Source organism: Pithys albifrons, chromosome 2 (assembly GCF_047495875.1).
Source record: "Pithys albifrons albifrons isolate INPA30051 chromosome 2, PitAlb_v1, whole genome shotgun sequence".
Classification (NCBI taxonomy): Eukaryota; Metazoa; Chordata; class Aves; order Passeriformes; family Thamnophilidae; genus Pithys; species Pithys albifrons.
In genome coordinates this window covers 81,397,668-81,423,397 of record NC_092459.1, presented here as the reverse complement: position 1 = coordinate 81,423,397, position 25,730 = coordinate 81,397,668, and the positions used below count along the sequence as shown (strand labels likewise).

At 39.8% G+C, this 25,730-nt stretch overlaps 1 protein-coding gene across 5 annotated transcripts in view; it reads left to right on the top strand.

The window, feature by feature from the left end:
* The window catches only part of LOC139681626 (protein ELYS-like), a 44,969-nt gene that overhangs the window by 1,447 nt on the left and 17,792 nt on the right, over window positions 1-25,730 (top strand). For 2 of the 5 annotated variants that reach the window (XM_071575164.1, XM_071575136.1), the window contains exons 1-21: window positions 651-2,302; window positions 2,848-2,939; window positions 4,203-4,329; window positions 5,216-5,469; window positions 8,894-9,074; window positions 9,865-10,072; window positions 10,884-11,000; window positions 11,714-11,798; window positions 16,066-16,216; window positions 16,940-17,072; window positions 17,161-17,342; window positions 17,807-17,868; window positions 18,754-18,882; window positions 20,920-21,010; window positions 21,100-21,189; window positions 21,353-21,493; window positions 22,239-22,343; window positions 23,347-23,440; window positions 23,821-23,944; window positions 24,051-24,107; window positions 25,121-25,267. In XM_071575164.1, coding sequence (XP_071431265.1) covers window positions 4,209-4,329; window positions 5,216-5,469; window positions 8,894-9,074; window positions 9,865-10,072; window positions 10,884-11,000; window positions 11,714-11,798; window positions 16,066-16,216; window positions 16,940-17,072; window positions 17,161-17,342; window positions 17,807-17,868; window positions 18,754-18,882; window positions 20,920-21,010; window positions 21,100-21,189; window positions 21,353-21,493; window positions 22,239-22,343; window positions 23,347-23,440; window positions 23,821-23,944; window positions 24,051-24,107; window positions 25,121-25,267 — 2,472 coding nt within the window. In that variant the 5' untranslated portion in view covers window positions 651-2,302; window positions 2,848-2,939; window positions 4,203-4,208. Of the gene's footprint in view, window positions 1-648; window positions 2,303-2,847; window positions 2,940-4,202; window positions 4,330-5,215; window positions 5,470-8,893; window positions 9,075-9,864; window positions 10,073-10,883; window positions 11,001-11,713; window positions 11,799-16,065; window positions 16,217-16,939; window positions 17,073-17,160; window positions 17,343-17,806; window positions 17,869-18,753; window positions 18,883-20,919; window positions 21,011-21,099; window positions 21,190-21,352; window positions 21,494-22,238; window positions 22,344-23,346; window positions 23,441-23,820; window positions 23,945-24,050; window positions 24,108-25,120; window positions 25,268-25,730 lie in introns of those variants that run through there. The other 3 variants (XM_071575146.1, XM_071575154.1, XM_071575173.1) reach the window with 2 other exon arrangements.

Here is a 25,730-nt window from a genome sequence, read left to right as displayed (position 1 = left end):
GTTGAGCTTGTTGGATTACTGGTTGTAAAAGCCTGTTTGAGAATTAGATATTCCAAATCCATGTGGATGCTATCCTGGGCAGCCTGCTCTGGGTGACCCTGCTTGTGCAGGGGATTGGAATAGATGATCACCAGTGATTCTGGCAAGTCTTTCTCTTCCTTGTGATTCTGACATTCGTGCTGGGAGGGCGAGTGGTGTGATGGAATAGCAGTGTGGTATCCTGGAAATGTCTTCCAAAATCCAGTAGTAAAACAAAGGAGCAGATAGAGATGAAAGATGGCAGCAAAGCCCCTCTTTTGGTGTCAGTGAGGTCAGCATGTCCTGTGAAATCATATCTTCAGCTGTGATGGACCATATTTTTAGCTTTTTCTCCAGTAAGCCCATAACATTGTTGGTCTCTGAGACTGATTTTCATGTACTACCTTCAGTCAAAACGGACATCTCGGAACTCTGGCTTGGCTGTATGTACATGATTTTGCTTGAACATGCAGTTTCTCTGGTTTTTTGTTTTTTCCCCTGGAGCTTTTTATTCCAGAAACCTCATGCTTCTTTCTTTGGAAGTAGTTCCTGGTGTTTGGAAATCATAAATACATAGGGTGAATAAGAGTGATCATTTGGGCAACTTGCACACAGACCACTTTGCTGCAGGATACAGCTGGAAGGTTGAATTCTGGTTTATTCCTGAAAATGGTGTAAGCCTGTGGCATTTTATCCTAATCTGATTTCTAACATACAAAATAAGAATGTGATTGTAGTAGTTGTTTTCAAAGAAAGCAGAAATGCAGTTGCTGTTGGATATGTCTTGTAAAGGAGAGACTTCATGCCTTTAACCTAGCTCTGTCTAACTGTTTTGCCCCTGTTTTTATTTCCCAGTAATCCTTGGTTTAACTTAGGAGAGTGAGGCAAGTAAAATATTCTATATTTTACTATATATTGTTCATAGTTTATTATGAAGTTTATCATCTTTGTTCCATATGGTCAAGCCAGATTTCTAGAAAAATGGAAGTGTTTAAAATGCCCATTGGCTTACTGGAGGAAACCTGCTCCAGCCTGATGCTTGGGAGGTTTTATTTGTTACATGAATGATCCACATGTTGGAGTGTTATCTATTTGATGATTTTTTACAAGTGTTGTTGGACTGATAGGCATATTTGATTTCTACTGTGGACAGACTACATTGTGTTAAAGTATGAGCTTTTCATCAGAGAAGAATTCTTTCTGAGATGGTGGAAAATTGGGGTGGAGAGCGGTTTGCTTTTAAACTCCAGTCTCCCCAGCAGACTATCCTCAAATTTGATTTCCAGTTTGGCCACACAAGACTCTGGGCTCTTGGCACAGCAGGTAGCAGTGGCCCAGGCAGGGTGGGTCATTCAGGGTCACTGGTGGAGCTGAGAAGTTTCCTTGCATGCTGTTACCTTCCCTACTGGAAGAGCTTTGTTCACTCTTAAAATTATCCTGATATTATTGTAACATTGTATTAATAATCAGGAAATACTTACTACGTGGACATCTTCATGCTTATTTACAGGAAAAAAGATTTTACAGTACTTTAGGAATTTTGGGCTGTTTTCTAAAGTTCTTTAATATTGGTCGTCAGTGTTCCCCTTTAAAGCAGGGTTGACCAGTGGAATAGCTGGGTAAATTTGCTCTAGAGTCAAATTCTGATCTGTGTTACTTTTGTTTGTTTTCTTATTTAAAGGGAAATAAAATCTTTGGTCTGCATCAGATACAGGATCTTAGCTGTTGGGGGCTGTTGGGATACAGTGCTAACTTCCTTTCTACTTCTCATTTTCTGCTGTGGTTTCTATTCCTTGGAGAGCCTGTGGAGCAGCTGTGCAATCTCTGCTAGTGAACCTGTGCTGCACTTGAGTGAAAGAAACCTGACTGTAGAATTCTGATAGACAACTCTGGCACAGGGTGTGGTGGTGATTGTTCAATATTTTCATTAATGATATTGACAGTGGAACAGAGTGTGCTCTCAGCAAGCTGACTGATGACACACAACTGGGGAGAGTTGTGATAGTGCAGTGGGTCACTGAGATCCAGAGGGACTTTGTCAGGCTGGAGAAATGGAGTGACAGGAACCTCCCTCCCACAATTCACCAAAGGGAAATGCAAAGTCCTGCACTTAGGTTGATCGTAAAACATATCCATTAAATCCTTACAGTTAAACTGAGTCAGGATGCTGGTCAGATGGTGGGGCACTTCACTCTCTGGAGTCCCTGTATGCAGTGCAAAAGTTGTCTCTTGGAACTGATGTCAAGTACCAAGGAGGAAACTCAGCAAACTACAGCAACCCCAGGTACCAGTAGATGCTGGGAGTTGCCCAGTTGGAAAGAGCTTGGCAGAAAAGGCCCTGGGAGTCCTGTTGGACACTTACTGAGGGTGCTGCCCCTGCAGCAGAGAAGGCTAATAGTATCCTGGGCTGCATGAGGATGAATGTTCCCAGGAGGTGGAGGAAGGTGATCCTTATTCTGGTATAGCACTGGTTTGGCCACAGCTGGAATGATGTGTCCAGGTCTGGGGTCTGCAGTGTAACAGAGGGATGAAGGTACTGGTGAGAGTGCAGCAAAGGGCCACAAAAATGGTTAGAGGGGATTTGAGCACCTCTGAGGAGGGGCTGGGACTGCTCAGCCTGGAGAAGAGAAGGCTGAGGGGGGATCTGGTCAATGCATATAAAATACCTGAAGAGAGACCAGGAACATTGCAGTGGTGCCCAGTGACAGCATGAGAGGCAATGGGCCTGCACTGAAACATTTCAGAGATGCTGTTCACCAGCCAGTTGTGCCTGCATTAGTGTTTGGTGTTCTATGTTGATCCTAAAACATATCCATTAAATCCTTACAGTTAAACTGAGTCAGAATGCTGGTCAGATGGTGGGGCACTTCACTCTCTGGAGCCCCTGTATGCAGTGCAGAAGTTGTCTCTTGGAACTGATGGCAAGTACCAAGGAGGAAACTCAGCAAAACTACAGCAAATAAGTTGTGTGACTTGGAACTTGCTCTGTGCTAGTGGTGAATGCTGGCAGAGCGGTCAGGGCTGGCTGCAACAGGGTCCTGCAATAGTGATTTTGCCATCAGCAACGTTTTTCTCAAAATGTTACCTTGTGGTTAGTGCAGGACCCTGGCTGACCCTTCCTGTGTTTCATGTCCTCACTGTTGTCATGCTGGCAGCAGATACAGGGACACGACCCAGGAATAGTGACCTATTTGTGTAATAAATATCTTGAGATGGCATGAAAAAAGCAGTGCTGTTTGAATAAGATAATTGAATGTGTCTTGTCTTGCCTTTTCTATCACCTAAACTATGTGCAAAATATAGATACTTAAAGTAGTTTGTATTTCCATGTGCATCGAGTATCTCATGTTTAGCCACCTATTTAATCCTTAGATCAGTTCAGCTCTTCAATTTTCCCCACAAAAAGATCTGTCTTGATATACTGAAACATGAACTCTTGTGGAGCACTTACAGAGGTGTGAAAATGTGTGAGAAACCTAGAAATTTTTGTCACATATTGCAAAGATGTGATAAGGAACGTAGGGGAATAAGATATATAAGGACTTCAATACAGAAAAACCCCAATGTTTTGAAGTGCTGTGTTATCTTTACCTTCTGAGTGTATGGAAAAATACCTTCTAATTCATGAGTTATGAAAGTCAGTAGTGGTTGAAAATATCAGCACTGCATTTTCTGGAAAAATTTGAGAATGAAGGTAGTCAGGAGCTTTGTATTCCTGAATGTCTAAAATAAACATGCAAAAGTGAACAAGGACATAAGTGATGTGTAGTATCTATCAGAAGACAATTGACAACAAATATTCAAGTATTAAATCAAGGGAAAGGACAAGTGGAAAGTTACATCTCTTAACTGTGAAGTTTTTTAATACATAATTTTTCTGAGATCACATCTTGCTAACCTGTGTGAGTGGACTTGAACTTGACGTGTTGTTTTCTTCCATTATTTGTCTTGTCCATACCTCTGCAGCACCTTTTGTTGATGATCTCTTAGGCATCAGAAAGGTAAAGAATTCTTTTGTTCTGCTGTGAGAAGAAAAACTGTCCTGAGTTCCCTTTTTTTCCTAGCAAAAGAGCTCCAAGTGATATATAGGCGATTTTTCACAGCATACTGATGAAACTTGGGTCACTCTGAAAAATACTTGTGGCTGACATGAGACTATTACTGACTTTTTTTTTTATTTCCAGTGAAGAATGCGAGACCTAACGGCTCAGGTAACGAGCAGTCTGCTGCAGTTTCCAGAGGTGACTGTTGAGGCACTTGGGGAAGATGAGATCACCCTAGACTCTGTGCTGTGTGGGAAGTTTTCTGGAGGTGAGCATTTTCCTTTAAATTCAGTCTTGGTGTAAAGTTGTTATTGCCTGGAAGCATAAGGTTATAACATTAGTTTAGTTCTGTTAAAATGCATCAGGTTCTGATAGAACAAACAGGGTATTTTAACAACTAGAAATGCTAATATTGAACCATTAATAGAGTTAAGCATTGAAATTATAGAAGCCTGCAACAATCTTGTGCTATTAAAATACTTTATACTATGACCCTGCTGAGTCAGTGAGTCTTCCTCAGTTTTGAACAAAATAGAAGGCAGTTTTGAAAAAAGTAGTGTTGTTTTGGGCTGTATTTCTTTTTACCAGCTCAAGCTCTACATCCATCATAACACCCCTTGCAGAAATAGTTCTCCTGCATAGTAGAGAGCGGCAGAACGTGCTGCTTTTTCTTCTCTAGTCTGAATTAAAAGACAGAAGGGAGAGGACAGCTCTGGTAAGTGCTGCCCCTATATTTCCAAAGTATTTAATAGGATGTGGATGAGGACCCAGTGAGAGTTGCTGAAGGCAGCTAAGCAGATTAGGGAGTTCTAGATGACATGAAAATTGAGCTGGATGCCTCTGTATGTCTGAGCTTCTGTTAAGACCAGGAAGAATCTTATCTACATGACTGGAAGTGCTGTAATGGATCTTGGAGTTCTTCAGTGAAGTAACACGTGTTAAGTTCTTTCTGTGATCAGCACTTGCAAAAGTTTAACTTTGTGTATGCAGTGCCCATTTTAAGATAATTTCCTGTTGATGTCCAAATTCCTTCCCAGAGTAGTCGTGTGTCAAGTTAAATTAATAAACTGGAAATGAATTGGTTTAGATGGGTTATGTTTGCAGTATGCCTTGTGGCTTGCATTCCTGTATGTATTTGATGTTTTCTCTTACAGGCAGAAGTGGCCTGGCCTGGCTGGCGTGTGGTCCTCAGCTGGAGGTCGTGAACTCTGTGACAGGAGAGCGGCTCTCCGCGTATCGTTTCAGTGGAGTCAATGAGCAGCCTCCCACTGTTCGCGTGGTAAAGGAGTTCTCGTGGCAGAAGAGAACTGGACTCCTGGTGGGGTTGGAAGAAGCAGAGGGAAGTGTTCTGTGTCTGTACGACCTCGGGATCTCCAGAGTGGTTAAAGCAGTTGTTCTTCCAGGCAGGGTATGTACCTTTTTGGGGAAATGAAGCTTTTGTATTGTTAGGTTCTACACAATCCTGTTTCAGGAATTATGGGACCCTAATGGGTCTTGAGTGTCTATTTGTGCGACTTTTTTTTTTTAATTGTATTAACATATTGTCACTTTGGAGCACCCAGTCAAGAGAGCATTTACATTGAAGTAAAATCTTGGGCTTAGCAGTACCATTGTCTTTTGATTTTGCTCATAGTAAAACATACTTTAGAGCACAGAGTGATCTTAATTCTCCACTTCCACAAAAAGGCATTGAAAACTGTTTTCTTTTTTTGGTCAAAGCAAAAAAGAAGAAATCTTCACTCTTTAAAGTGTCTGTGTTACCTCTTTTTTAAATGGCTGATTTGTGTCAGAAATACTATCTTTAAAGTATCTCAGACTTCCATCATTGTGCTGTAAATGACTTCAACACATTCCCATGAATCCTCGCCTAGGAAGCAGGTGATTTGGGAGCAGAACAGATTTTTTCTGTTGACTTAGGATTGGAAAAAAAGAAACTTTAGTGCATTATTTGTCAGATTGTTGATAGATGTCCTTTCAATCTGCAGTCCTTGAATCTGCTTATTGAATATAGTGTTTGTGTAGATGGGTTACTCATTTTTTCTGTCTTCTCTAACCCATAAACTCGAATGATGTAATGGCCCCAAGTTGCATTATCTTAATGAGAGCAGGTATCAGAGTGAGTTATCAGAACATCAAGATTCATCATCTTAGAGTCTGTGATGATGCTCCGCTGTGTTCGTTTGCCCTCTGCTGAATAAATGTTAGAGTTTGAGATTGAGAGACAGCCTTGTGTGCTGGCATAAGCACATCATTGATAAGTAAATTGTGTTGCTCTAAGTGACATTGGTGTGTGCTAAGTTTTGTTTTATTCAATCCAAATAAGCTGGAAATAGGAAAACCGAAGGTTAAGAAGTAAGGGTCATGTCGCATATCGAACCCATGTCTGCAGAAGAGTTTTGAAATGGAAGGTACTTATAACTAGAAGTTGTATTGGAGAGTTCTTCTATACTGCAAGAAGTGGTTCAGGGGCAAAGATGATGAAGCTCTGCTTCATCAGTGTTGGCTGTTGTGTGATGAAGTGCATGAATTTTGGAGTAAAGCCAAAGCAGATCTGAAAGTTTTATTCCCTGAAAGCTCTTATTTACAAGTATGTTTGGTCTGTTGCTTTTATTTTGCTTTCTGTCTCTGGTTTTGTGTTAGTTTCATCATAGACAGGACTCAGGTCTTGCTAGTTGGAGGCTCTAAGTGGGAGTAAGGATAAGCAGACACAGATAGATAAAACTTGTGCTTGGCTGCTGTCTTTATGTTTTGAATTCTTTCTGCAACTCATATGTAATGTATAACTTCAGGCATTGATCTGGGAATGTTTCTCTGATTTTCAGATTGGTCACATTAAATCGCTGCTTTCTGAAGTATTGTCATTACTGTTTTAAGGCTTTAATGAGTACCAGGTTTTTGGGACTGTTTTCTGTGTGGGCAACTGAGTTGTGCAAGTTAACACTAATGTAGAGCAACTCTGACCCAAGATGTCAAGTAATTTTGTATTAATACAGGTTGTTTATAGTGCCTGCACAAATGCCTTTTAGTGTAACAGTGGGTGTTTGGTCATTCAGAGTAAAGAAATCAGTTAAGAAAATGAAACTCAGGGCCTTAGAAAAAATGCTGGCATATTTTTTTGTGTGGTAGCATCTCTCTATCCCTTCTGGATATAGAAGAGAAATACAACAGAAAACTGAAAATTTTGATGAGTATGATTTGAATTAGGTTCTAGTAACAGCAAATCTTAAGAGAAAAATTATATTAAATTGGTTTATCATGGTAGTATGTTTCAGAATTGTCCAATGATATTTCCCAAATTTTCTTGGTTTGTATGAGGCAGAAGGGCAGCATTCAGATTCAGTGAGCTGAGAAAAGCTTTCTTTGTTCATTCCCCGAGTGAGTCGGCAGTACTCTTGGAGAACAGGGGAAAGCAATGGACAGTGCAGTGGAAAAATATGTTGTTTCAGGAGCTTGTACATGGAAAATTGAAGTAACCAGGAAACAATTTTGGAAGACTCTATGCAAAGGTGAAAAAGATTCACTTGGAGCCAGTTGTACAATGAAAAAAAATTCTTCAAAAAAAAAAAGTTAGAAGCAGCAATACTTGAACTTTGACTAATTCTGCAGCAAGATGTGTACTGTTATTTCCCCATAGCAGTCACAAAGACTTGGAGCAGCAAGAACTCAAATAATCGAAATCCTATTGCTAGTCCTTTAAGCAGCAGAGAGGATTGAAAATTTAATTTGCATCATAGGACTTCTGAAAGCAGAGTTGCTTAAATGACTGGGGTACCTCTGAGACTGGAGTTTGTGTGGCCAAGATGAAAGGTGAATTCTGTAGTGGAGTCCAGGCAGTGAGTCATAGCAAGTGCTTGATGTGGGAAAGGAGAACATTTTGCAGAGTTTAGGGGTTTGGTTAATTTTTCCCACTTCTGGGGTAAAAAAAATTTGCCTAAAACACTGGACTCCCTTGTGATGCTCTCTTCTTCTCAGGCAAACATTTGTTGTTGATGTAAAGCTGCCTGTTCTCCTGGCATTGGATTTTGTAAGGGGCTGAACAATAGCCCATGTGCTTCTGCTGTACAGTTTTAGTCCAGGAGCCTTTGTGTGCTTGTGTCTCTGCTAGAGCAGTCACTGTTGCGCTGTGGGTGCTGAAAGGTGTGTCTTCACCTTGTCCTGAAGGTGTGTGCAGACTGCTTGGGATGTCAGGGAGCAGAGAGCACTTCTGCCTCAGGCTGGTTGGGTTGGCTTTAGTTTTCATTGACATCTGCAGCAGTGCTGGTGTGCATTTAAAACTTCTTTGACTTTGTCTGTTGGGTGTTTTCAGTCTAAGTGTAATTTTTGTGAAGCCATCATGTCCCTTCAGCCCTTTCTAAGAATGTTTTGTTCCCATGGAAATGGTGTGTCCACTGTGTCCCTTGGCCACTGCCTTATCTGACCTGAAGACCTGAGTTCTGTGTTTGGCAAAGAAGGGCTGGACTGTATCCCAGTGTTGATGGGCTGTGAGCAGTGGGAGATCTAGATTTAGTTTTATTTCTCTTACATATGTCCCCTGGATATGATAAAGCTTCTTGCATGTAACTGATTTTATGTGTTTTGTTGAACTTAAATTATTTCTAAGTAGGAAATGGAAATTGGTAAATTGTAATGATAGAATGTCCCATGTAAGTGGAGAGAGCTTTGTTTTTATAAATTTCTTTTTTTTTAAATATAATTGGAAACAATGCTTTGTTATTAAGTGTTACGATGCCGTATTTATTCGTTTCTGACATGCTAACAACTGGCTTCACTTTTGAGTGAATACTGTTTATCTTGTCAAACAGCTTCAATATTGACTTGCAGTTTTCCTGTAGGTCACAGCTATAGAGCCCATCAGCAATGACGGAGGAGCCAGTGTGAGCACTCGGCACCTGCATCAGAGCCTGCGATGGCTCTTTGGAGTGGCAGCAGTGGCTACAGATGTTGGTCATATACTTCTAGTGGACCTTTGTTTGGATGATTTATCTTGCAGTCAGAATGAAATAGAAGCCTCAGGTAAGCCTGCAGTTTTTACACTTGAGTTTAGAAGTAAGAAGACTTGTGTCTTGTAAAAAACCAGTGTGCATCCCACTGTGAAGATACCAGAGTGCAGAGTGACTCTTGGTGTTTCTGACATTTCTGACTACTTATTGCAGGTGGGAGTTGGACATGCTATGGTCTTGAACTGATCAAAAATGGCAATGGTTTAATACTGCTCTTGGTGTTAGAAATGCCTCTTCCCACCCAGATCACTCTGTCACTGTGATACTTGCCAGTGGGATGCAGGAATTTCACAGTCTGAGTCAGTGCAGCTTCCTGATAGGAAGTTGTGTCCGAGGTAGCGTATTTCTTGGGAGTGTTCTCCTATTTCCTTTAATGGGGCAAACCTTGGGCTTGTATTTTAAAATAAATCTGACTTAGGATAAAAATCCTGCATTGGATGAATGAACTCTGTAAGTTGTGTGTTCATATGACATAGACTGTTTTGGCTATTGCAAGAGTGACTTCAAGAGCTGATGTCCCTTCACGATGTTCATGGTGAGGCCCAAGCTCCTGATTTTCAGAGTCCAAGAATTTGCCTCCAGCAGTTACACTTGTATGTGGTTTTGAACTAGGAGTGAGAATACCTGTTCAATCAGAGTTCTTCCATTCTTTGGATAGATACCAAAACAGAAACAGCAAAAATGTTTTGCAGAAATGGATGTTTTGTGTGGGATGGTAGAATTGGATTCTACATGTTGTCACATCAGTTTAAAATGCAACTGAGATGGCATAACATATTTATTGCCTGCTTTTGTGTGTGTAGATCTAGAAGTTGTGATTAGAATTCCTGCTGAAGTTCCACAAAGAAGAGAAGCTGTGATCAGAGAAGGGAGGCACCTCTGTTTTCAGTTACGAAGTCCTTCAGGGACAGCAGTATCGACCCTGTGCTACATAAGCAGAAGCAACCAGCTCGTTGTGGGTTTTTCCAATGGTTACCTGTCATTATGGAATATGAAAACTTTGAAGAGGGAGTAAGTAGTCCTTTCCACTTGGCCACTGTTGGAGATGCAGTGGTTTCATTTTTTTTGCTTCAGGAAGTCATGCAGTACGGATATGACAGAACTTATTCTAAGTCAGTTTGTTGTATCCATTAGTATTCATTGAAAACAGGGAATGCGTGTATTTCAATGAAAAAGGTTTAGCAATTGTTTTTCAATTAGGGCATACTCTGAAAGGCTTCAGAATGTGAATACTGTGATTTTGGTGATAATATTCTTTAAAGTGTCCAAGATGAATCTGGTGAGACATGATAATTCAGTAGCAGGTATGTGCTTGAAAACATATTATTTCATTCATTTCAGTCTTGATGGAAAGAAGGGCTTGACCCGTTCCAAGTCAAGGATGCCGGTGAATGAAAATTTGGTTGGAAGACTTGGAGATTAGAATAAACTACATGTGAATTGTTAAACAATAGAAAAATTAAGAGATGATTTTATATCTTCCCCTTGAAATACTTGACCCAATTCAGATAGGGCTTTACTTAGAAATCTGCAGTCACTAACTAGAAGATACTGGATGCACACATGGACAGTGGAGGCATAATTAGGTGTCAAGAAAAGATGAAGGTACAACTAAGGTTCAGAAGCTGGGGAACAAAAATGCTTAACAAGTAGTTGCTTGTCAGTTGTTTGAGATGGAAGTTTGACCCTCCATACTTTGAGGGTAAATGTGTAGTGCTTATGTCTCAGAGATGCTCCTATCCTTCTACATACTGTTAGAGCCAGCAGACTCACCTTTTTTCTTTATCTGTTTCTTTCTTTTTTATTTTTTTTAAACCTCTAGACACCACTCTCAGCTCGAAGGAGGAAGAATTCCTATCTATGCTGTTACTTTTCAAGAGCCTGAGAATGATCCTCGCAATTGTTGCTACCTGTGGGCTGTTCAGTCTACACAGCAAAGGTGAATAAGAACTTGCCATAAGCCACTGGTTTTTTGTGTTTGTTTTTTTAAATATTTGTTTACATATAGTTGGTATCTGTGTATTTGTTTGGTTTATGTAGCTGTGCAGGAGATTCAGGTATGAAAGGTGTTAAGCTCACAGTGCAATTTTTTCAGGATTTTACAGTTCTAAAGAGGGACCTATTCATCCCTACCTTGTGAAAGAAGGTAAAGCAAGAGTGTATTTTGTGCTTGCAATCTTAAATAATATCCCTTGTTTCATGATGAGGATTTGTTTGATATTCCCACCGTGATATTAAATGGCATTTCAAGTGGTTTAGTCTGCAGATGCAGTACAGTAAACATCATCAGCAAGCTTCTTAATCAGCCCAGCTGCTCAGAGAGTGGCAGTCTCCTTAAATTTGACTTCAGAGCAATTCTGATGGAGAACACTTTACTGTTAAGAGCTATTTACAACAATACTTTTTTGTCCACACAACATATTAAAGCTTTCCGGTGGTATGGTTAGCATTTGTCCCTGAACTGTTAGTGTCAGAGCTTTCTCCTTTGTGTTTTAGTGCCTAAATGGGACTAATTATCATGCTTTGGAAAGTGGGGTTTTTCTTTCCAGCAAGAGCATGCTCTTAAGTAGGTTTCAGCTAGATCTAATAAAATAATAATGAGGACTGTGAAGCAGCTTTGTAATCCAATTTCCTAATTTATACCTTTTCCAGTGAAGGTGATGTTGTGAGTTTACATCTGTTGCAGTTGGCCTTTGGTGACAGGAAACGTCTGGCATCTGGACAAGTCATGTATGAGGTAAGATGTGCCTGTATGTGAGACATGAAACGATCAAATTTCCACAAGTATCAGTTAAGTTGGTCAGGCTCATATTTACCCTGAAAGATCAGAGAAGACTAAAGAAAAGAAAGTCTTTTGGTGAATCTTCTTGGGCATGGCCTTTGTCCATACTTTTCAAACCAGTTCATAGAGTCATGGAATCATAGAATTGTTTTGGTTGGAAGATCATCTAAGATCATCTTAAAGATCATCTAATTCCAACTGCCCTGCCATGGGTATGGGTGCCACTCAGGGCTCTATCCATCCTGGCCTTGAACACTTCCACAGGTGAGACATCATCTCTTGGCAGCCTGCTTAGGTCCTCACCACCCTCCCACTAAAGAATTTCTTCCTAACATCTAATCTAAATCTCTCCTATTTTAATTGAAACCCTCTTCCACCTTGTCCTATCACTATCTGCCCTTGTAAAATATCGGTCTCCCTCTTTCTTATAAGCTCCATTTAAGTGCTGAAATGCTGCACTGAGGACTCCAGGATGAGGTTGGACTTCTGAGGTGTGAGTGCACATTGCTGGCTCATGTCCAGCTTCCTGTCCACCAAAACCCCAAAGTCCTTCTTTTGCAGGGCTGCTCTCAGTGATATCTTCTCCCAGTCTGTGCTCATGTCTGGGGTTGCCCTTACCTGGGTGCAACTCCTTTCCCTTGGACTTGCTGTATTGAGATTTTTGTGGGCCCACTTCTTAAGCTTGTTTAGGTCCCTCTGCATAGCATATTGTTCTTCTGTTGTAAGCTGCACTTCTCAGCTTTGTGTCATCTGCAAATGTGCTTAGGGTGCACTTCATCTCACTGTTTTGTCATTAGTGAAGTTACTGAAGAGCACTGGTTCCGGGAGAGCTGTGAGGGACATCACTCAACATTGGCCTACACCTGGATATAGAGCCACTGACCACAACTCTGGTGGTGTCCATCCAGCCAATTCCTTATCTATGGAATAGTCCACCCTTCAAATCCATGTCTCTTCAATTTAGAGATGATGATGTCTTGAGATCGTGTCAAAGGCCTTACAGAAGTCTAAGTAGATGACATCAGTCAGTCTTCCTGTGTCAACTGTTGCAGTCACTCCATCATAGAAGACCAGCTGCTTGGTCAGACACAAACTACCCTTAGTGAAGCCATAAATTTTATACTGCAGTGTCATATTCCGACTAGATTGATCTGCAAAGAACTTGTATATCTTCAGTTCCTGAAGGGGAAGCAGCTCTTGAAATGAAATTACTCTTAATTTAAACATCATGTGAATGGCATGTAGGAAGAGAAGACAGGGTTTTGAATGGGTTTGTATGACCAAACTGGAGGCTTGAAGAAACTTCTCTCTGTCTCCCTTTCTTAAAATATGGTCATGTATGTCTATTCTTTTCTGCTCGCCATTTTATAGACTTGTTTTTCTTCTGAGCTCTGTAATCTGGATTTCAAATCGTGTACCTAGAGTGTCTCTTAAGCATTGATCCTGAAACTTAGCAGCGGTAAAGATAACTCTTCAACTTTGTTTGCAGGCTCACCAATGAAATCTACTCTTAGAGCCAACAAAAGATGTAAATCCAGTGAATAGTGGTATGATTTGGTCAGAAGGGTCTCCAAAATTTTTAGAACTGGTTCCAGACATGATCTGTTTAAAATATAGATGAGGTGTCATTAAGTCTCAGATATCAAACAGATATGAGAGGCACTTGTATGATGTTTAAATCTATTCAGTAGTATTCTTGAAACTCTTCCAAGATCTTTTTGATGGAAAATTAATCTTAATTTAGAGCAAGTCTTTTCCTTCTATTTGATACTTTCTCTTGCATATTCTCAGTAGGTACAGAACACAATTGAGATGGTTATTGGACTGTGGTACTCTTGTTTTTATAGGGACTCTGAGTTTTGAGCTTTTTTTGAATGAGTTTAAATTTTGGTCCTTTCTTCTTATGTATAGGAAAGCTCCTTCCTCATTTGAAAGTGTTGCTTTTGAACAGATAAAGGTTGGATGTTTGGAGAAGGTGCTGTTTCTTTAAAATTCATTATCTATCATGGTGACAAAGTTGAAATACCTTTAAGCTGTTCAACATGTGCTAAATATGCGTGTCATCCCTATCTCTGTGCAGTTTTTTCATGACAAAAGCATACTGTGCTCTAGAGGAACAGAGCACCTTGATTTGTTTGCTTTATTTTTTCATTTTAAAAGGGCTTTCATTGCAGTTCATTGCTGCTTCTCTTGTAATCTCTAAGCACTTTGGCAGGTTGATAGGACAAAGTTTCTTTAATCTTTCTCAAGACTTCTAATTTCTGCTTTGTTTTAACCTCTTTTAAAAGTTATTTTTAGCTACAGTCTTAGCAGTAACAGACACAATAACTTTTACTGTGTGCTGCATTGTGAAAAAAAAGAATTGTCTGTTTCTTGTGGCTACTTTTTTCGATCTGAACATTTTAATATTAAAATGTGGGACCTTTAATTATTTGGCAATTATTTGTCTTGGTTGTCTTATTTCTCTGAACAAGATGTGAAAAATTTCAGTTTTTACCTCAGGGGGTTAAAATGTTTTATCAGCCTTTAAAAGTGGATCTACTGGAAATTCCAGTTGACACTCTTAAACCCTCCACCACACACACACAAAGTGATTAAAAAATGTTACTTTGTGTATGGACTGAAAAGCTTGTGCAGTTAAATGTAAGAGTTTGAGTCCTCTGCAGACTGTGCAACCAGCAGTACATTTACAGGCTTATAAGTGGTGTCAGGGACCATTCCCTGGATTTGAGATATTTTACTTCCCTGCTGTTTCTGCTTCTCTGTGAGGAATGTGTGGGAAGATTGCAACAGGAACCAATCTTAGAAGGCTGTTAAGAGAGAGCTGAACATCTGAACCCTCTGAGAAGAAAAGATGGGTTCTTCAGGTGGCTCCAGCTTCATGCTGAGACCTCATAACATCTACTGCTAACCCCCCCCCCCCCCCCAAAAAAAACAACTCCTAACCCCTCCCCAAAAGCCCAAAGGATGCATCAGGGCAGGATCTGTGCTGCTCAGTGGGTACTTCATCTCAGAATACTTCCCTGTGGTCACAGATTGGACAGTATGACATAACCGTCTGCCTAAATGGCTGAATCAAGTTTCTTGTTCATCTTCAGTTGTATAAAATTTAGGAGTTGTTCCCATTTGCCAGGCCAAGCTTGAGTCTGCTGTTGCTCCTTGTTCACTGAATAGATGCCACAGGAGCTTGAAACATTTGTCTACTACATCAGTGCTTTATGTTCCAGGAATCAGACTTGAGGCTATGAAACCATGAACCTTTGACTTTTTATCATGGTAAAAATCACAAGTGGAACTTCTGGAATACGTGACACTGTGCTTTTATAAACATGTCAGACATATATCTCTAATACCTTCAAGGCTGGTTTAAGTCTACTCAAGTGATTAAACTGAAAGGTATCTTTAAATAGACTTTCAAAGACCATTTTTGTACCATCTCAGCAATTGCTGTTTCTTGTGCACCAACTCATGATCGTGGAGCACGACTTTACCTTTGTCCTACACAGTGCTTGTGCACAGTCTCCATCTCAGAGTCTGACCAGTGCATCTCATTCGAAAACTGTCTTACTCATTACTTAATATATTCCATGCAGTGGAGTTTCGTAACTTAGATTTGTTTGCCCCAGTGTTGAAAATTTTAAAATACATAGTTTTGCTTCAGAGCTTGTCCTTGGCAGGAATAGTTTAATACTATTTTTTCCTTTCCCTCTGCACCAACTTTGCAGGGGACTGGCTCTTCATAAATGAATGAAAGGTGAAATTTTTAGCCATTAGAATAAATGCCTGAACAGGTTTATGGAATGATAGGGCTTTATCTTGTGGAACTTTTTGTGGACTTCTTGTTTAGGACAGCATCTTTCATTAAAATTGATTTTAGTAATTAATCGTTCTATAATAAAGATGAGATTCTTTGCTTAGACTTCTTATCTATCCTGCGTATGTCTGTTATTTCCAGAATTCCTGGATAAAAATCTAATGGACTGTGCGTGCTTCAGAGCGAAGTTTGGCTAAGGAAATGCTAATTTTTAAAAACATGCAAACCCTTCACAGCCAAACTTACCTGTTACAATTTGACACTTAATTCTCTTGCATGTCAAATGTGGGTTTTATTTGCCATCAGAAGTAAGCTCATGGGGAATAAAGAGTGTATAATATTCATATTATATTGGATATCTACATTCTTTCATAGTAGATCTAATGATTTATTTTCCCCCCCTCCCAGGGTTTGGAATACTGCGATGAAAGGTACAGTTTAGATCTCACTGGTGGGATCTTTCCCTTGAGAGGACAGACCAGCAATACTAAATTGCTCAGCTGTCAGACCATAGAAAAATTTCGCAACCATGTTGACAGAGAGGACAGCGTTAATGAAGGTTTGTTCTGTGTCCATCTTCCGTTCCTCTAAACTGCATAGTTCGGGAATCTAAGGAATGAATGCTTTTCTGTACTCACAGTCTGAAAGTCTTAAATATCTGTCTAGCCAAGCTTGGGCTCATTTAAAAAGAAGAGTTACTTGTTTAAGTTATGTTGGACCATCTTATGGCTCTGAATATCATTCTTTAAAGGAAAAAATTAGGTTTTATTTTATGTTTGCTGACGTACTAGAGCGATATATGGTGGGGTTATCTGTGTAATGCTGGTCAGTCAATTTGTTCTTCCAGTTTTCATCTTTGAACAGTAAGGTTGTTCTTTCTGTTGCTTAGGCATGTTACTTGACTTTTTTTTCCCCCTGATCAAGCCTATGGCTGCATCCAGTTGGCAGCAGGTCACTGGTGGTGTTCCCCAGGGGCTTAGTATTGGAGGCAGTTCTGTTTTGATCTGTTTATTGATGATATGGGTGAAAAGCTCTAATTACCTAATAATTGTATATGTGGTTTGGCTTAGAACTGATACTGTTTGAACAAGAAAAAGAGACAGTATGACTGAAACGTATCACAGAGATGTTTGATAAAAACAATTTACAGAATATCATTCTTAGTGGAGTGTGTGTTTCACGAGTGAAATAAAAGAATTAAGCCAAAATAGAAGGTGATATTTTCAAAACAGCATACACTTTGTGTTTTCTACAATAAGAAACAATGTCTTCTCTTTGACAGTAATCTCTCCTGACACCAGCGTATCAATCTTCAGTTGGCAAGTGAATACGTATGGTCAGGGAAAACCATCTACTTATTTGGGTGTATTTGACATTAATCGCTGGTATCATGCTCAAATGCCAGACTCACTGAGGTAGGTTTTCATTAAGTTGTTTTCAGTAATCCCACAAATAATTAATTTAAATGTCAGTGTTCAGCTTATGCACTTGTTTTCTTTTAAGGCCAGAAGAATTCCTTCATGATTGCCCCTATTTTGCATTGTGGTCACTGGATACTGTAACAAGCATGACGTCTCCAAATCTCATTTTGGATATCTTGGTACATGAGCGGAGTCTAAGTCGGGGAGTTCCTCCTTCTTATCCACCCCCTGAGCAATTTTTTAATCCAAGCACCTATAATTTTGGTAGGTATTTCAGTGCTTTTAATAGTGACAAACTTCAGCTGAGGTCAAATGCACTTAGTGGTTCTCTTATTCATTGTTTATCATGCAAAAACCAAACCAAATGAAAAAAACCCCAAACCTTCACAAACCTAACTCTGGTTACATTATACTAACAAGGTCTTTAATATTGTGAAATGTATCTAACAGTCTGCTGAGTGTTGGTGCTTCTGTAATGTAGCCTGTGAAGGGGTGATGGTTGTAAAATGCAATGACTTTGAGCTGAGGCACAAAGCACAGCACCTCAGGAGCACTTCAGATAGTTTCTACAGAGAGAAATACTTTTTAAAGGAAGTTTGTAAGTGATGTGATGAAGAAAAGGGGCACTGAGGGTGTGTGTTTCCAGATCCCACTATTTTAAGAACAGAACTGGTCATAACATCACTGTGAGAGTTTGGAAGGCTGTCACAGGTTCCTTGTTTCTGCAGATGTTACGTGCTTGCTGAACTCAGGAGTCATTCACGTGACCTGCACCGGCTTCCAGAAAGAGGTGACTTTTTTACTGTATCTGTATTGAGAATGAGATGAACCTTTTCCAAGTTGAACTGCTTTGAGGGTTGGAGATCATTTTATGCTCATCCCGTGTATCCACATGCATAACTGCAATCATATCCTGCCAGTTTTGCGGAAATATTTCTGTTGCAGGGAAGTAAGAGCAGGGACTGGATGCCTGGAAAGGAGTGCAGCATTGCTATAGGAGCAAGAACAATACATTGTGGAAGTTGCGGAAAGCAGTTGCTTCTTTATTACCTATAAGTCAAACTGCGCAGCTTGGATTTAGGGTTTTGATCGCTGATTAACTGGAGAGAGGGGGACAAAATGGAGTAAAGGGAAATTTATTTAATTATTTAATTTTTTTTTACTGTTTAAGAAGAAATGAATGGGGTTTTTTTCTCCCCACCTTGATCAAATCATAACTTCCGAGCCACTGTGCAGTTTGTAACAGATCCTTTGAATTAAGTTCCAGCTCACTAAATATGCCCTGTGAATCAGCTTCCACCCAAACAAGCATAGAAAGGGTCTTTCAGAGAGTGATTTAAAGTTGTGTTACTTTCAGCTTCTAAAGAATGTAATTTGTGTCAGTGTTCAGGGAAACGCAAGGCCTGTGTAGTGACAAAGGAGACAGAAAATCTTTCCTTCTGCATTGCATGGGCTGGTATTTTCTTCCACAGCCTGTTTTTTAAAAACAGGAACTGCTAATTTGGTTGCTGTCTTTCTACACAGCAATTCTTACTCAAATTGCTAACTGAAGGCGTACTACTGATGCAGCTTTCTGATAGTTTAAGTGAAAATTAGTATTATTTCTGTTAGTGAATATCCAGAGCCTTAGCGATTGAGTGCTGTCTTATTCTGTGATTTTTGATTGATGTTTCAGACCTTGAAGTTTTTGAAAAAATCTGGTCCTTTAATCAGTGAAGCCATTCAAGACAGCTACAGTAGGTGTCTTGTAGCTGGCTTGCTGTCTCCAAGACTGGTTGATGTCCAGCCATCCAGTTTGACTCAGGTGAGTATATGTTGTATGGGAAAGTAAATCCATCTTTTCTGACAGGGCTGTAGAGGGTGTGTGATCATCTGATTGTTGTGTGATTTGCAAGCTGCGGTGACAGGTGTTGACTTCAGTTAGCAGAAGTGATAATATTCTTAGATCCAAACTACTGAGTTTGATTGGGAAGAGCCCTAAGAGGTCTGTCTTTGGTGACCCATCTGTTAGTTCTGTGCCCCAGGTACTCACAAGGGAGTGTGCAGTCAGTGATGGTCCACGTGCATCAGAAGGCATCTTTTCCTCAGAACAGTCTTCATCCCTGTCAGTGTCCCAGAGCACTTGGTTCAGTGCAGTAGTTGATGATGGGGGTGCCTCCCTCAGACCTGTGCTATTGCGAACAACAGCTTGCTGCACTAGACATGATCATTTGCTTCCAAGGAAGTGGGCCATGCTAACTAATAAGTACTATCAGCTCTGACAATTTCATCACCACTTCCCCTTGTGTTGCCTTCCTTTTCTGCACCCTTCTAAACTAATCTTCACTTCTGTATCTTCTGCATTGAGCTAAATTAGCCCCATTTCCTCCTCTGAGACTGCCCTTTTGTTACTGCAACACCTTCACCACCTTTATCCCACAACACTGATATATTCTATCTGCCTTATCCCCCACTATAGGGATTCACACCCCTCTGTCACGAGTTTTCCATTTGCAGTACAGCAACCTTTGTCTCATCTGAAGAGTTTCATGAGAGAAGGAGCCTTTGTGATGAATAGCCTGTCTTTTGTCAGGCAGGGTCAAAGCTAAGTAGTCTGCTGCTCATCCTAGAGCAGAGCAGTGAGCAGGAGGAAGGGGAGAGCAGTCGTCCCCCGGCCCTTGTCCTCCTGTCTGTGGGATTATTCACAACTGTAGAAGTGTGTTGTGACAAATAGCACTTCAGCACAGTATGGTAGCTAATAAATTTCTTGGCAAGCTGACCCAGCCCATAGAATGCTTATTTTGCAAGCCTGATTTAGGCTTCTGTGTTCTGATCTGATGTTCCTATGTCAGCTCTGGTCTGGAAATAACTTGGGAAAGCAAAAAATTGTGTAATGATCTTTGCTGAAATTATGACTATATTGTTCAGAGACTTGTAATGCGTTTAAGTGGGGATTGCTTTTGAGTGCTAGAATTAGGGTCAAGAAGCTTGATTTGGAGTTTTGTTGGCTAATATAAGTAATACTTGATGTGCTTTCTTGTCTCAAACTTGTTTCCAGAAAATGATGGAAATATGTGTTTTCCAATGTGTAGAAATCTCTTTGAATGTAATTATTTTACCTGGAAGGCAAATATACTTTTCAATTTGTTTAAAAAAAAAAGAAAGGGGAAAAAAACAAAAATGTAAAATGTTATGCAGGATCATTTCACCTGAAAGAAGTGTCTGAACCGCACTCGAAATAAGCTGCTATGTTATTTCCCATGTGTATTCATCCCTGTGCATTGTCCTTCTCAAGGATTGCCCTCACACTATACTGTAGTATTTGAACAGCCTGAAATCTAAGCCCCTGAGAATTGAAATATTTCACTTCTTTTCTGGCAGTTTAGTAAATTGCAACTTCATGTTTTGCGTGTCAAAGCTGCTTCATGTCTTGATAGTCTGGGGAGCTGCTTTACCTGAGCTTCACTGTTTTCATGCAAGCACAGTTGTATTAGTTCTGTCCCCTTCATGTGTTCCTGATGGCAAATGTGTGTGCACAAAGTGCATCACGGATATTAGGATGATTTGTAACTCAAAATAATTACTTGGAACTCAGTAAATGGAGACTCAAAAGCAGAGGCACGCAGATGCAGATAAGAATTAGCCTGACATCATGAAATCTCCCTCTGACATTTCTGTGTTCCTCAGAGCAACAAACAGTCGAGGCAGTGGCTAGAATTAAGAAGAATGTGGAATTAGTTGCATATGCACTAATTGACTTTGATGTCTGAATGAGTGTCCAGTTAGAAACAAACACTTCTGTGGATGGTTCACGTATCACAAGTATGTGAGATTCTCATTTTATTTTGTCTGTTCTGTGTAGGAGGAGCAGTTGGAAGCTGTATTGTCAGCTGCTGTGCAGACAGGTTCTTTAGAACTTCTGACTGGATGCATTAAACATTGGACTTCTGAAGGTAATGCTCCTTACATTGTTTTCATGGTGTGTATGTTTTAGTTTGACCTTGTGGATTCATTCCTTGTTTTGCTTTCTCTTTTTAAAAAGAGCAGCCAAGTTCTGCTGGTAATTTACGTTTTGTTCTTGAGTGGACGTGGAACAAAGTGATCTGTACAAAAGATGAACTGGACCAAATGTGTGAGTACTCCTGTTGGCATTTTCCAAGTGCAAAATAATTCTTGGTAAGGGTTCTTATCCAGTCGATCTGCAGGTACGTGATACTGCAGGTGGTTGTTGAAGTGTCCTTTGGAACTCTGCAGTTGCTGTGCAGACTAACGATTTCATCTTTGTTCTTGCCCAGGTGTTCCACTGTTTGATGGCTCCTGCAACTTCCTTGACCCACAGACATTACAGTCCCTTCAGCACTGCCAGTTGCTTTTGAGCAACCTTAGCACAGTCTTAAACTGTTTCCTAACAGAGGCACGAGAGCTCACTGAGAAAGGTTGGTGACAGCACTGCTGAATGTCTGGTCTGTTTGATGCAGATTTGGAAGGATGCTTGGGTTGTAACCAGAGACATGAGCTGTTGTTGTTTTGGACAGCTGGGAGAGAGTCAGATTGAGCTGGGAGGAGGGGCTTAAATCTGAGAAGTTGGGACTAGGATTTGAGATGCTTTGAGTTTGGGGAACAGCTGGTTGATGTGAGTGCGTAGTAGAGGAGGCTACACTGATTCAGCAATAAGCTGTGTAAGCAATTGGGTGGCGATTTTAGCAATTAAGTGGTAATGCTGAAAAGTATTTTTGATTCTTAGCCAGCAGTTTATAGTTGTGTGCAAATGGCTAGAAAATATAATGAAAGCCAGAATGAGTAACATGTACAGTAAGTTCCTTGAGTTTTTGTTGCTTGCAATATTTTAAATTGTTGTTGGCATATTGACCATCCCTCTGCTACAGTAAAAACCTCTGCTATGCAAAAAACAAATGTATTCTTCATGAGTGTATTTAATAGTTCAGGCTTTATTTTTTTTATTTTAATCTCTAGTGAATCCAGTTCTTTTTAGAGGTTGGGTTTTTTTGTTCAGGGGTGGTGGTGGGTTTTTTCTTCAAATAGGAAAGTGATCCACAGGAACTAGTGCAAACACAAGGGAATTCAAACATGGTTCCTTTTATTCTATTTTTTTTGATGAAGGGAATTTTGTAAAAGTGAAAGGAATTGCAATAAAGAAATCATCTCGTACCTTTTTTTCAGGATTTAAAGACTTGACAAATAAGCAGCTGGTAACGAGCCTCATTTCTTTGTATGCACAAGTGGTCATTTGGTTCTGTCGATCCAGTCTCCTTCCTGAGGGTTTGGGTAAGCACAAACTAATACCAGAATGCTTTAGTTGATAGTAAAAGCACTGCCTTTGAACTTTTTGTTTATTGCTCAAGGTAAAAATATACCTTGGAAGTGCTCTCAATTTAAATAGATTATAAATTCTATTTTCAGCCTTAGTTGTCTCATGAATTCTCACATGACACATTCAAAATACCATTCCCTTTGAGAGTTTTTTATTTAATAGTGAACTTGTCCTTACACTACATGCTCTGAATGCTACATCAGCTGTAATCTTGAAATTGATCTTGAGACAAGAAGTAGGCAAACCTTCTGTCTGAGTTCTCTTTTAGCAAAGGCAAAAACTGTGATGGATTCTTTGAGAGTTGGAGGTGTTAAAAACGATATAACTAAGAAATTTTTTGAATTGATGATAGTGGGTGGCTAGGTATCTTTTCACAGACTATAGTCAGTTTGATCTTTACACCACAACAGCTTTGAGTTTCTTTGGACTAGTTTTGATAAGATTGAATAAAATAAAGCCTGAGAGAGTTGAAGATTGAACATATGGGATCTTAAATTTATGGTCCTGCAAAGACATTGGGGTAACCAGGAGATACAGAGAGTAACAAGGACATTACAGCCTGAGAGCTGGAGACTCACTGGCTTAAGAAGAATGCCAAGATGACCAAATGCAGACGAAGTTAGCATTAAGGGCAAGAGATCACTAGCCAGTAAAAGACAAGAGTACTAATAATTGCAGAGAATTGTGTAACTTAGCACCTAGTTTCTTTCTTTGCTAAAATCTTTGAACATGTGAAAAGTATTGAAAGGGATATATGTAGCTGGAATTATTGGCTGTACATCTCTGGCCAGAATAAAGTAATGCCTGGATTACTAACACTTAAAATGTAATGTTGGAGGGATTGATTCTTCTCAATGATCTTCAGTGACAGAGGCTTCTCAGTCCTTGTCTGATCTTTTTAGTCAGAAGTCTTAATTGAAATACTTTTTTAATTTGCTTTTACTTTATTGCCTGTAGATGATCATATGCATTTGTCTAGACCTTTCTACAATTATCCTTTGATTCAGAGCTACTATACTGGTCACCGACAGAAACTTGAGCGTTTATCAAGGTAAGACTTACAGGAAAGCTCTAAAAAGCTCCCACTGTTAAGACTGTAGGAGATGGTTATTTTTGCATTAAGAGCCCTAGTCTGCACTTCCTTGGTATTACACTTAATATAACTACAAAGAAAACCTGAAAACTTGCAACTTTTCTCTTGGATTTCTACTTTGGAGTCCTTTCCTAATTCATTGTGACCTGGGGACCATCTTTCCTCTTGACAGAGAAATGTCTTTCTTGTGCCTTTCAAGCCATCATCATGTCTCTGTTTGTGTTCATCTCTTTGACTCAGGGGAGGTTTGTTTTGTTTTGACTGGAGGATATGTGTTACACTGAGAGGCTGGACTTAGTGGTTTATTGTGTCCAAATCCATGCTCCTTTTTGTTCCAGAGGAAAATGGGATTCTGACTGCTTGATGATTGATGGAATGGTTTCCCAGTTAGGAGACCAAGTTGAGAAGTTGTGGCAGAGAGATGAAGGCGGAACTGGGAAATACCCACCTGCTAGTTTACATGTGAGTGTTATGTTCACTGGAAACACCACCAGCAGCAGCCAGTCCCCAAAAGCCAATGCTTTTGAAAGACAGGAGCAGTAGAAAACGTTTTAATGTTTCATTTCAGGCACTGCTGGATCTCTACTTGCTTGAGAGTGTTGAAGAAAGCGACAAACATGCAATTGTATCCTTTCTGGTTTTTGTTCTTACACCTTCAGGACGGGAACACAAATGCTCTTAAATGTTTGTCACCTTCGTGTTTAACAAGACTTTTTAATTTATGCTTCAAACACAGTGGAAATGAACACATTGACTACAGAAATAAGTCCTAGACAGAAGCATTGCTCTGTTTCTTTCTAGTTTGGATCTTTTCTAATATCTTTTTTTTTTCAGTGTTTTACTGCTGTCTTTTCTGATAGGAGAAAACAGGTTCTCTAAAAAAATGTTAAAGATAGAAACCTTTAGTTTTTCTCAAAATTAACAGTTTTTAAACTGTGACTACTGGTATCTAGCATATGTGTGTTGGAATGGTGCACCAAAATGTTCTGCTTCAGAGCAGAGAGGATTCCTAATAGTGATTTTCCAGTACCTGATTTTTGCCAAAATCATCTGTTTTCCACCCCAGCTGACAGTGCTTACTTTTGTTGTTCTGAAAGCGCAGGCACACAGAATAGTAGAGAGGGGAAAAGAGTGCAGTCATTGGGCAGAAACCTGGTTTTAAAGCTGCTGGATCATGCCGACCTGAGAGGGGAGCCCAGAGAGCTGTCTTACAGGAATATGACCCTAACAACAGATGCCAGAAAGGGCAAATGACCCTTCTAAATGAGGAGTCCACATACCATTTCAATCACTCAGTACTGAGCACCATAATTTACACTGTTTCATAATTTCTGGAAATGAGGGAAACAAAACAGTTGTAGAATTTGTTTGCTTTAGTAGTTAAGCATTGGATGTTCAAGAGTCCAACTGATAGCTTCCCTGACTGAAGCAGGAGCTTGAGTTTATAACAGCATGAATTAAATATCTGATGTTCGCCTTTTTGATTGCCTTACAGAAATCCAAGAGTGTTTCTTTCTGTCTACAATTTTTTAGTTAGGACCTGACTTTCTATATAACAGGTTATTATTTTGCTAAGTGTAAGGTGATAAATTTTTGGTCTCACCAATTTATTTGCCTTAATTTGGTACTCCCTCTCAGACAATTTACTTGCTGTTGGATATCATGCATTCCTTTCCAGATAAAACAGAAACTTCAATTGACTCCTTTCCAACTGCCTTTGCTATCCCTTGGGGTCTTGTTAAGCTTATTCAAGGGTTCTGGCTCCTAGATCACAATGATTATGAAGTAAGTGTGTAACAGTTTACTTAGATAGAAATTGCAGTGCAGAACTGTAATCAATAAAATGATTTTAAAAGAATTGGTGCTTAGATATTAAGATCTATTGAAACATTAGAAGCCTCTTTGTATCCCTGCTCTGACATCTGTAGCAATAAGTTATGATTTGAAATTTTGTTTTAACTAGTTTGACAGGAAATCAATTAAAGGAGTAATCTCCTTAAATAATGCTTGATATTTGAATTTTCAGAGCTATGTGTTGTAGGAAGTTTTCAGCAGAGCGGTTGAGCACTTTTTCAAGAGCAGTATTTTGGTACTTTAAATGTGAAAGCTATGATGGTAGCAGCAAGATTTGAGACAGAAAGAAGACTGCAGAAGTTACTTTTCAGTCTCATTCCTGTTCTTGATGTTGGAGGTTGTTTTTTGCCTGTCACTATGTCAATAGAATCAATTTGTTTGTAGAGTAACCTAT